Source organism: Cebus imitator, unplaced genomic scaffold (assembly GCF_001604975.1).
Source record: "Cebus imitator isolate Cc_AM_T3 unplaced genomic scaffold, Cebus_imitator-1.0 Scaffold55, whole genome shotgun sequence".
Classification (NCBI taxonomy): domain Eukaryota; kingdom Metazoa; phylum Chordata; class Mammalia; order Primates; family Cebidae; genus Cebus; species Cebus imitator.
The window spans coordinates 5,387,188-5,399,750 of record NW_016107370.1 but is presented as its reverse complement, the minus strand read 5'-3'; the positions used below and the strand labels follow the sequence as shown (position 1 = coordinate 5,399,750).

At 43.0% G+C, this 12,563-nt stretch overlaps 1 protein-coding gene across 1 annotated transcript in view; it reads right to left on the bottom strand.

The window, feature by feature from the left end:
• The window catches only part of TNFRSF11A (TNF receptor superfamily member 11a), a 59,428-nt gene that overhangs the window by 20,184 nt on the left and 26,681 nt on the right, over positions 1-12,563 (bottom strand). Inside the window, exons 4-7 of the mRNA XM_017528863.2 lie at positions 9,809-9,952; positions 5,784-5,877; positions 3,721-3,815; positions 2,304-2,417 (exon numbers count right to left, since the gene is read on the bottom strand). Coding sequence (XP_017384352.1) covers positions 2,304-2,417; positions 3,721-3,815; positions 5,784-5,877; positions 9,809-9,952 — 447 coding nt within the window. The remainder of the gene's footprint in view (positions 1-2,303; positions 2,418-3,720; positions 3,816-5,783; positions 5,878-9,808; positions 9,953-12,563) is intronic.

The window sequence follows — 12,563 nt, the reverse complement described above, 5'->3', positions numbered from 1 at the left end:
ACCATGTTGACCAGGATGGTCTCGATCTCTTGACCTCGTGATCCACCCGCCTCGGCCTCCCAAAGTGCTGGGATTACAGGCTTGAGCCACCGCGCCCGGCATTTCATCCCATTTCTAATGAACATTTTATGTTGTTGTGCTCACTATAAAGACTAAAGTTAGGGTCATGCCCTGTGGCTCACGCCTGTAATCCCAGCACTTTGGGAGGCCGAGGAGGGTGGATCACGATGTCAGGAGTTCAAGGCCAGCCTGACCAACATGGTGAACCCCCTTCTCTACTAAAAATACAAAAATTAGCCAGGTGTGGTGGCACATGTTTGTAATTCCAGCTATTCAGGAGGCTGAGGCAGGAAAATCACTTGAACCCGGAAGGCAGAGGTTGCAGTGAGCTGAGATTGTGCCACTGCACTCCAGCCTGAGTGACAAAGCAAGACTCTGTCTTGATAACAACATAAAATAGTCACCACTCAAACATTGCTCAATGCTTAACACTGGCATCTGTAATCCCCATGTTTTCTCTTTAATTAGTCTTATCTGATTAGTGTTCCATTTGCAATGTAATTAATGGTAAGAGAAGTAGCTATATATGCAGGGTCTCATGAAGTCCAAGGGTGTGATATGGGAGAACTCATCAAATCACAGCAAGGCAAAGGAGGGTCATATAAACAAGAAAGCAATTGGGCTGGATGCAGTGGCTCATGTAATCCCAGCACTTTGGGAGGCAGAAGCCAGTGGATCATCTGAGGCCAGATCATCAAGACCAGCCTTGCCAATATGGTGAAACCCCACTTCTACTAAAAATACAAAAATTAGCCAGGCGTGGTGGCAAATGCCTGTAATCCCAGCTATTCGGGAGGCTGAGACAGGAGAATCACTTAAACCTGGGAGGCAGAGGCTGAGTGAGTCGAGATTGTGCCACTGCACTCCAGCCTGGGCAATATACCAAGATTCTGTCTAAAAAATAAACAAATGAGTAAGTAAATAAATAAGCGAGCAACTGAAAATGGAAAAGGATGGTGAAACAGCAGGTTTTTAATAGTCAAGTCAAAGAGAGTGACTTGAATATTAAAGGATTAAGAGATATTCTTAGGAAATCTAGTGAAGCCTTGAATCCTCCCGTAAAAATTACGCATTCTTAGCTTTGTAGTCTAAAAGTTAAACATGACGTGATGTTTAAAGACACTAACAAATTTGCATGGAAAAATGATTCTCAAGAAACAGGGTAAGACTTGACTGTCCATTCTAAGAATAAGCACCCAAATTTTATTCAACATAACTTATTTTCATAATCTGAGACTTTTTCTGAGACAGAGTCTCGTTCTGTCACCAGGCTGAAGTGCAGTGGCATGATCTCGGCTCACTGCAACCTCCACCTCCCAGGTTCAAGTGATTCTCCTGCCTCAGCCTCCCAAGTAACTGGGACTACAAGCACGCACCACCACACCCAGCTAATTTTTGTATTTGCAGAGATGGGGTTTCACCATGTTGGCCAGATGATCTCGATCTCTTAACCTCATGATCCTCCAGTCTTGGCCTCCCAAAGTACTGGGATTACAGGTGTGAGTCACCGCGCTGGCCCTTTTTTTTTCTTTTTTTGAGATGGAGTTTGGCTCTTGTTGCCCAGGTTTGAGTACCACTAGCGAGATCATGGCTCACCACAACCTCTGCCTCCTGAGTTCAAGTGATTCTTCTACCTCAGCCTCTCAAGTAGCTGGGATTACAGGCATATGCCATCATGCCTGGCTAATTCTGTATTTTTAGTAGAGATGGGGTTTCACCATGTTGGCTAGGCTGGTCTTGAACTCCTGACCTCAGGTGATCCACCCGCTTTGGCCTCCCAAAGTGCTGGGATGACAGGTGTGAGCCACTGCACTTGGCCGAGGTTCTTATTTCAAAGTAACACTCCAGTCAGTCATATTTAGATGATCCCCCCTACTGATCATCTAAATATTTTATATATACTTTAAATTTGTGCATTAAAAATTGATGTGTTCTAAGACAAATGCAAGATCCTGTATGCGTGATGCTGTGTGGTCTATGCAACTTAAACACGGAGCTTACAAATCATCAGTTTCCTGAATGCCAGAATATTCTGTTCCCTTATATACAACTGGTGGAATATTAGCTTTTTAAGGTTTTTGGAGCTTGGTTTCTTTTTGCAGAGAATGATAAAACATGTTTTGCTTTAGTTTAAGCAGATCACCACAGGCAGCAAGTGGACAATCTACACATCTTTCAAAGCATTTACCTAGAAATGTATCTCTTTTAAGATTAATTTGCAAAAACCACCATAGACACAATACCTGTGAGTGCTTTCCCTTTTTTCCTATAGTAAACACCAAAGATGATGGCAGCCACTAGGGCCACAGATGCGAAGAGAAGCAGAATTATTAAACCCGGCAAGAAAACCTGGGGTTCTGTATTGGAAGAAAATGAGAAATATGGTATTAAAGATTCTTTAATTTTATGCAGTTAAAAAAAAAACAAAACCCAGTAAATCAAACCTCAGAGTCAAGGATGTTGATCTAGGATGACAGAAGTGAAAGTCCCTACCCCTGGCTGCCCTTTGTCCACAAGCACTCACATTCTGAAGGGTAAAATCCACAGTGTCAGCCAGCCCCATTCAGTCCAGTTTCACTCTATGGGAGGCCAGCCCATGCCATTATGATATTTCTACCTTAGAACAACTCTAATTATGCTCACCATGCCACCCACTCTCATTTTGGCTAAGCTTCAGAACCCTTCACTATCCCCAGATGACTCTGCAAACAAAAGGAGCTCCTTCTGTGTCTTTCCTAATAGCCGCAGGGCACCAGGGGTTTGGCGGTAATGAGAACAGAACTACAGCCATCCTATGAAATATTTCGGTAATTTTCATCCACCACACCATGTGGACCCAACCGTCTTCTTCAGCCCTCCTTGATTACTTCGTTGCTAGAATCCTTGTGTTAAAAACTCTTGATTTACTTGATCTGGTTTCCTGGACTCCTACTTTTCCTCTCCTTCTCTTTTTTAAAATAACTTATTCCTTCAGTTATTTTTAATGTTATCTGCCAAGTGGTCATTTAAAAAGTCTGCTCTGATGGTGTAACTCCACATCCAGAATGCTCTAAGGTCTTCCTATTTCCCCAAATGTCAAGCCTAAACCCCTAATTTCTTTGTCAAAGCCTGTTAACCCAGTTATTCTGTGGCCTATGTTCTTTTTCCTCATCAGAAAGGTCTCCTTGCCACTTAAGCAGTCTCTTCCAATAGCTGCACCCACACCTCCACACTGTCCTGCTCACCAAGTAACCAGCCTCCACGATCAACTTTATGGCAATCTGAAACTCTACTTAAGATTAATTTAATCTACAATGTGTCCCATAGATGATAGCTAGATCCTAACAGTTTTCGGAGATGACCAAAATCTCCTCATAGACACCCTCACTGTGACCACCATCATCCCACCAAGTCTGAGCATTTTAATTTATGTTTGCAGCTCTATTTTTTTATGTATATTAATACATTGTTAGCTATCCCAGATCCAGCATAGGAAATTATCAAGGAAAGAGTATACCTGGAATTAAAATACTGATTAAAATGGGGTATCACGCTGACCATGTGCAGGATGAAATACCGGGGGAGATGACCCCTCCAGATCCAGGTGCCTTCTGGGAGGGATCTAATCAAGTTGACTACCCCAGGCACATCTATCAACCAACAGGCTCTTTTTAAACATACCATTTGGTGGTTTTCTGAATGGCAGAGAAGAACTGCAAATCACATCGGATTTCTCTGTCCCATGATGTTCTACTTTCTTTCCAAGCATGGTACAGCTGTGGGGGAAAAGGTAGTTATGTGCTTTGGTTTTATATGCTTCTTTTTTAAAAAAGTGAACAAATGCAAGACTCTCCCAGATTGCCAGCTCCTTCAGGGGAGGAATCCATGCCTTCTTGGACGTTTGAGTCCCCAGTGCCTTCCACTGACGTTTGAGTCCCCAGTGCCTCCCTGTCCACAGGGAAGACATCACAACGGGGGACAAACAAGTAAACAAAAGCAAACACTGCCCGTGTTTTCTGACAGCTACTCTGAGAGCATGGTCAGCAAAGGAGCAGAGCAGAGTCTTCAGAAAACAATATTCTGGCTATGCACAGTGCCTCAGGTCTGTCATTGTAGCACTTTGGGAGGCTGAGGCAAGAGGATTGCTTTAGCCCAGGAATTTGATACTAGCCTGGGCAACATGATGAGACCCTGTCTCTATCAAAAATTGAAAAATTAGCTGGGTGTGATATACATGCCTGTGGTCTCAGCTACTGAGGAGGCAATGGCGGGAGGATTGTTTGAGCCCAGGAGGTTGAGGCTGCAGTGAACCATGTTTGTACGACTGTACTTCAGCCTTGGCAACAGGGCAAGATCATGTCTCAAGAAAAATAAAAAATAATATTCCAATAGCTTCAACTACATAGCTAAGTGATACACTTTTGCTGATTTCTCTTTTGAAAAACACAGAAAATCCTCTTGAACATAAAATCTGGATAAGTGAATCAGAAAATAAACATTTATTTATATATTTCAATTTTCATTGTTTAAAAATGTGAGATAGGGTCTTGTCCAGGCTGTGTTGTCCAGGCTGCTCTCAAACTTCTGGACTCAAGCAATCCTCCCACCTCAGCCTCCTGAGTAGCTGGGATTACAGGCATGTACTACCATGCCCAGCAGAAAATAAACATTTAATAAGGAATATACAGGGAACTGATGGAATCATTACATTGATTAAAAGTAATCAGCAAGACGCATGCGATGAAAGGACCCATGAATTCCGCTGTAGATATACTCAAATACGTGAGGAATCATACATATCTGAGATACTTCATTATAAAATTATGTATTACTGTAAAAGACTGGTAACAATCTAAGTGACTATCAATAAAGAACTTATTAAATAACTTATGATACACCTCTACAATGAAATATTACATAGCTGTGAAAAGCCATGAAGATCTAATGAACTGGTGAACTGATATAGAAAAAGCTTCAGGATATATATGTATATATATTTTGGAGACGTTTTGCTCTTGTTGCCCAGGCTGGAGTGCAATGGCATGATCTCGGCTCACTGCAACCTCCATTTCCCGGGTTCAAGCAAATTCTCTGCCTCAGCCTCCCTAGTACCTGGGACTACAGACACGTGGCACCAAACCTGGCTAATTTTTTGTATTTTTAGTAGAGATGAGGTTTCACCGTGTTAGCCATGATGATCTCAATTTCCTGACCTCGTGATCTGCCTGCCTTGGCCTCCCAGAGTGCTGAGATTATAGGCATGATCCACTGTGCCTGGCCTGTTTCAGAATATATTATATAAAAAAAAAAAAAAAAAAACACCCAAGACGTTTGCAGCATGCAAACATTTATACAAACAGGAGGCTTCTATATGTACATACACAAATATCTGGATGTATGTATCAGTGATGCTGGGAAGTCAGAAAAAGTAGGAGTGACCCCTGAATGATAATAAAGCATTCTAAATCATTTCAACAAACAAGGTTAGAAAAAGCTCCACCCATAAGTCATGGGTTACCAAATCTAAAAAGTCACATGAAGTTCCTGTCACACATAGGGCTAAAGAATGAGTTTGACTGGTTTATTTTCCCCATGCTGAATTGACAGACTTTTTCCATTTTGAACCTGGCTTCAAGAGGAAGCCTAACCCAACAGAATCCGTCTGTTTTCAACTCAGAGGAGACAGTGGAGGTTGAGTTGTTGAAAACCCAACCATCTCTTCTGACTCCTTGGCTGTCACTTACTTGGTCCAGGGTCTGCATTTGTCCGTGGAGGAAAAGGCGTCTGAGAAGTAGCCTGCGAGGCAAGGTTTGCACACTGTGTCCTTGTTGACCTGCACTGTGAAAAAAAGAAAACCCAGAAAGAACACACAAAAACAAACGAGGTCACTTAGAGATCATCCAGGAGACCCCTGTGTCTAATTCCTTCAGCTCCCACAGGCTCGGGCCCGCGAAGCAGTTCTGACCCCAGCAGTGAGTTATGGAACCGGCTCAGTGTCAGGCCACTAACATTGGTATGTGATGTCCAGGCCAGGCTAGCTCTGGTCCTGACCTTCTGTTGTTTGGAGTCACTTCTCTGGTCACCAACACTTTTTTTTCCTAGTCTGGGAGCTGGTGTTGACTGCTCCTCTGTCTGCCTCGTGCTTTCCCCCACACACCTGCCAGCTAGCCCAGGCTTTGTCTGCAGGGAATGGCAGACCCGTCACTGCTTTGAAGGGAAACTCATTGTCCTGACCTCTTCTGATGAGCTTAATCTCTTCAGTCCAAGTATTAGAGTGTCAACAAAGTTTTGTCAGTTAAAAAAAGAAGAGGAGGGGGCCGGGTGCAGTGGCTCATCCCTGTAATCCCAGCACTTTGGGAGGCTGAGGCAGTTGGATCACAAGGTCAGGAGATCGACAACATCCTGGCTAACATAGTGAAACCCTGTCTGTACTAAAAATACAAAAAGAATTAGCTGGGCGTGGTGGCATGTGCCTATAGTCCCAGCAACTTGGGAGGCTCAGGCTGAGGCAGGAGAATCACTTGAACCCAGGAGGGCGGAGGTTTCGATGAGCGGAGATTGTGCCATTACACTTCAGTCTGGGTAACAAGAGTGAAATGCCATCTCAAAAAAAAAAAAAAAAAAAAAAAAAAAAAAAAAGGAGGAAAAGCCCTGCAGGTCTCTTTCCCTGCAACCAAGGGTTGGTATCAAACATTTTCTATAAAGGGTCATAGAGTAAGTATCTTAGGCTTTGCAGGCCTATGGTCTCTGCATGAAAGCAGTCCAACAATACATTAAAAACAAGAGATGAGGGTGTGTTCCAATAAAACTTTACTAATAAACACAGTGGTGCAATGGATGTTGGACCCCTTCCTTAATGGACAGTGTTGAAAGCAGAAGCTGATCCTGGTTAGTAAACTGACTTGACTCTCATATTCCTCATGAACTACACTGTCAAAATAAAATGTCAGGTTTCCTGTGCCTGTTACCTCCACTGCAATCCACACATGATGACCCTTTGGTAAGTCCCATGAAGAACATTGGCTACTATGTGATATCATCATCAGGCAACTGGCTGATGCCCAAACCACAAATTACTCCTAAAATTAGTAGCACTTCTGTGATTTACTTTCATGAACAAAACGCTAACATAAGGAATTAAATTTTCTTTGTCCAAAGTCAAGTAGGAAGCATGTTCTTGATTTCTGCAATTTGGCTGGCTAAGTAGAGTACCTGCTCTTTCATCTGGCAATTTGATTTGTCTTAAATCCTTATTAAGAAGAGCCCAGTTAACATCTAATAACTCACATTAATTTGGATAGCTTTTTAAAAGATAATCACAATCTAGAGTTGTAAGAAGCTCTCAAAATCAAATGTGGGGGGGGGCTAACAGGCATACCAAGGGTTAAGGGCGTTAATTTCCATAGCTTGACTTCCATAGGACTCTTAGTAACACTGATCTGCCAGAAACATCCTGCAGGCTCCTTTCCTTGCTCCCTTTCATAATCACACTTTTCTCACTTTACAAAAGATATACTTCACACGCACCCCAAATGCTGCTATGCTACCAAACCTCTGAGATGCTGAACAAAGTGACCAACAGAGGCGCTGGTGATGGCACAGCTCCCACCTTTCGCTCTCTATTAAGGGCAAAAGGAGGACAGCAGAAATGGGGCAGCTGGGATCAGGCTGAGTGGTTCTGAATTCAAATATACCTCAGGGTGGGGTAGCAGTGAAATTTCCATTCATCTACCCCTTCCCCTCTACCTTCTGCCTATTTTGTCCGAAAATGAACCTATTTCTAAAGGTGCAAGGCAGACAGAATGTCTATCAGAACCTCTGATGTGACATGCTGGTGAAAACCTGGAGGAAAGGCTCCAGGCCTCTTTTATTTTAGAATCAGAATTCAGAGGGAGTTGGCTGTGATAGGGAGATCTATTTTAACAATTAAAAAAATCAAGTCAGACTTTTTCTAAGAGAAAGCACATCTGGTTTAGTCAATGCATTTGATAATAAAGATTGACTGTCTCAGACTCTGTGATGGACATTTTCCTTGATATGAATTGACATGAATAATATTTAAAAAAAGAAAAAAAAAAAGAAATGAATAATATTTTAATTCTCCCAGCCCTGTCCAAGATTTTGAGTTAAAACCAGGTACTTCGAAGGGAATGATTAACAATTATAAATAATCATTTGCTAAGTCTTAGAAAAAACTGCTTTTGTTATACTTCCTAGAAGTCGGGAAAGCAAATGACTTTAAGAAATACTTTTTCAAGTCAAAACAATTTCTATTTCTTTACTTTCAACAAATTGAAGAAGACAATTGAATTCTCAACTGATAGATTATTAAAAATAACTTCTGATATCACATCAGTAGGTGAGCTTGGACACATAAATCAGAAGGTACTGAAAAAAATTGAAGACATATCTGTAACAAAAGTATTTCTTTAGCCATTCAGTTATCTATGTGAACAAATTTTTCAGCATATATATATATATATATATACACAAAAAGTAGAAACAGAATTGATGTTGAATGCTGGTGCATGTTAGCAATAAGTAATAGTCACAAATATGTGGATTGGAAAAAAATCTCACTCATGGAGGTCAGAAGTTTTTACTTTTATGATTATAATATAGCAAAATAGGATATATTCATTTTTGACCAATTGTGTGATAATAAATGTAGTGACAACTTGGTCCAGGAGAAATGTTTTTAACCCTGAGTCAAAGTAAATTTTTAAAAACTCAGATTTCAAATACATACATATTTTTCAATAGGTGCATATTCAAATATGTAAAGGAACCTGAAAAGGTGATTAGTAAAACCCCTCCAAGCATAAAAAATATATCAGGATAAAATTCTGTGGGGAAGGTGGAATGGATAGGAAATCAAAGGAGAGAAAGGAACTATGTAAACTGTCCAATAGTTAAATATGATTTGCTTATTTAATAATGAATCATGGTGGACATCAAATGGCCATGATGTTTAGATTCCACTGAATTCATTTCTTCAGTGTTGTCCCAGTTATAGTTCCCTGGTAACTAGGACCCTATCAATTCTTTTTTTTTGAGATGGAGTCTCATTCTGTCACCCAGGCTGGAGTGCAGTGGCACCATCTCGGCTCACTGCAACCTCTGCCACCTGGGTTCAAGCAATTGTCCTGCCTCAACCTCCCGAGTGCTGGGATTACAGGAGCGCACCACTGAGCCCAGCAAATTTTTCTGTGTTTAGTAGAGACGGGGTTTCACTATCTTGGCCAGGCTGGTCTTGAACTCCCGGCTTTGTGATCCACCCGTCTCAACCTCCCAAAGTGCTGGGATTACGGGTGTGAGCCACCACGCTCAGCGTCAAATCTTTAAACTTGCAATAAAAATTTAAAGATGTCAACTTTAAAATGTGCTGGGGTGGGAGATGGATGGTTTTTCTGAAATTCTAATGGCTGTACATTTTTTAAAAAGTCCAATGGCCCCGGCTCTATCCTGTTGGCTCCTAAGTGGGGATCCCAGGTTTCCACAGATGGAGGAGCCCCAGCACCCCACGGCCGTGGCCAGAGCACGTGGGCATTTTACCCACAGTCCCTTTGAAGAACCTAAGCTGGGGATTCATTCTCAGGTCTTGCCTGGGCCTGCATCTTCTGGAAAATCAGCCCCACCCCCCACCCCCCAGGTTCCTCCAAAGCTGCCTAGCACCCTGGAGCGTTCTTGCTGCTGTGATTAAAACTGTCTCAAAGCTGGCTTTGCATGGCTCAGCAAGAGCCGACAGACACACACATCCAACCCGTACACGGGTGCTGGGCGCCCAGGCCTGGTGCACACTCGGTGTTGCGGCGGCAGCACTCGCAGTCCTGGCTCCAGTGGTACCCGGACGTGCAGGTACAGCGCCGGGGGGCCGTGCTGTTGCCGATGTCCACAGCTACCAGGGCCTTGCCTGTGGGAGACAAGAGACAGGTCAGCGGCCAGGGAAGAGCAGGCAGCCCAGACACACCACCCATGACTGACATGTCCAACATCCAGCTCAGGGCGGCCCAGACCAGCAGCCCGCCTGGCGAGCTTGCAGAGTGAATCACCAGGACACTGCTGGAAGAGCCTCAAGTTCCTCCTCATGCTTCCTGCACTGGCACGAAAGCGTCACAATGGGGTTCTTCTCTGTCTCATAATTAAGAGTTTTGTGGGCTTTTTTAAAAAGTCAGTTTTCATGTTAGTAGGAAGAGAAGGAATTGGGAATTGATCACTGAATGTTTTGGCAAACAGAAGGGTCATGGAGTTGGGCTTCCTTGTTTTTGGTAAATTCAAATGCCATATGGGTAAGACTAACGCGAGTTTGGACCTAAGAGAACAGGGCTTCTGGAAGTTTAGGATTCATCTTAGGATCCCGAGGCGTCCCAGGGTGAAAACAGGTTGTTGTGGAGTACCGTGAGTGAAGGGGGTACAGAGGCAGCCCGGTGACAGGCTTGCAGTCAGACTCTCCTCAAGCCCAGGTTAACACTTCTGTCTGTATTTTCACAACACACAGCCTTCTCATTCCAAGTCTCCTGGCCCTTTCCAGTTTTTCTGGAACACAGGTACCTGGAAATTGATCTGCCGTAAACCACACACACACACACACACACACACACACACACACACACTTATAAACTGCGTACACACACAAATATGAATCAAATTATTGATATAGTCGGTCCTCATTATTTGCAGATTCATATTTGTGAATTCACCTACTCGACCAAATTTATTTGTACCCCAAAATCAATCCCCTTGGTACTTCTGCAGTCCTTCGGGGACAGAACCGTGTACACTTTGAGTTACCCCACACGCAGGTTTCCGACTGAGGTTCGGCCAGGTGATGCTCAGCTCACAGAAGGTAAACAAGCTTTTTGTTGGTGATTTCCCTGCTTACAACAGCCCCCAGCTGTCATGCTGAAGAGCTATCTAGTGTTCTAAGTGCAAGAAGGTTGTGATGTGCCTTACGGAGAAAATAAGTGTCAGAGAAGCTTTGCTCAGGTATGAATTGCAGTGCTGTTGGCCATGAGCGCATTGTTAATGAATCGGCAACATGTATCAAATAAGGTGTCTTTAAACAGAAACACACATAAAACAAGGTTATGTGGCAATCAATCCACGACAATGTGACTGGAGGCTTGCAGGAACCTCACCCAGTAATTCCCTAGGAGTAATGGCTCAGGATTTGCTAATTCAGTGTTTGTGGTGACTTTATAGAACATAGCCACTGTGCATAACCAGAGTCAGCTGCACATAGTGCATGACCCTGCCCCTCAACATGATACAAAACAATAACATTATTTAAAACAGACCTTGTACCCTTCTAGGACTCCTTCTCACCTGGATTGTCCAAACAGCCCGTGCACCTTATATTCCTGAATACCTATAGGAAATCTGAGGGGAAAAAACCAAGGGAAAATTCCAAGCAAACAAACCAGAAACCTGCTCTCTCTTATTGTCTCAAGTTTCAGCCAGTGGAGAGGGGACATTTCCTATTTCCAATCTTTTTAGACCCAAGTTAGTGACCCTGGAGAAGCCCCCATTCCCTGCAGTGTCTACCCTTCCAAGGCCCCAGTCAGCTCTGCAACACCAAGACCAATATGCAGACACGTGTCCACAGACACAGGCCACTTCTCTGGAAAATTCCAAATACTCCTAGGATCCCATCGAAATGTAAGCCTGGGTGGGTGGTGATGAAAAATTTTGACGTAATTTAAAATATTGTATGTAATGTACCCCATTTTTTACTTTAATCAACTTTGGCATTAGACAGAATGAATCTTTATTTCCAAGAGACTGTAGTGAGTCAAGGTCATTACTAAGCAGTGGGAAATAAAAAAGATTTGATCAGATGCTTCTGTTCAGCAGTTTCCACGTTACCTTCTCCAGCCAAAATCTGCCAGCTGTCTCCAGCACATTAGAAAAATATGGTGTTTAAAGAAACAAGTATGATCTGATTCTGTCCATTGGAGGAAAAAAACCCCTATACACAAAGGTCAACGCAGTAGTGAGTCTTCTCTAGAATCCAGACTGAGGTCACTAAATAAAATGTTCCTTTAAAAACAATCAGGAATCCTTAGAGAAACATCTGATTGTAGTTTAAGACAGAATTATGCAACGTAAGCATGGAAGCAGTAGAGTTCTTCATGATGCCTGGGCTGTATCAAAACCCATCGGGTCACCTCATAGAAGTGTGACGATCTGAGCACCATTATAACCAGTTACTGTAGGCTGGCACCATGGCTCATGCCTGTAATCCCAGCACTTTGGGAGGCCAAGGCAGGTGGATCACTTGAGGTCAGGAGTTTGAGACCAGCCTGGTCAACATGGCAAAACTTCATCTCTACTGAAAATACAAAAATTAGCTGAGCGTGATGGTATGTGCCTGTAATCCCAGCTACTGGGGAGGCTGACGCAGGAGAACAGCTTAAATACAGGAGGCAGAGGTTGCAGTGAGCTGAGACTGTGCCACTGCATTCCAGCCTGGGTAACAGACAGAACGAGACTCCATCTAAAAAAATAAAAAAACAAACTGCTCT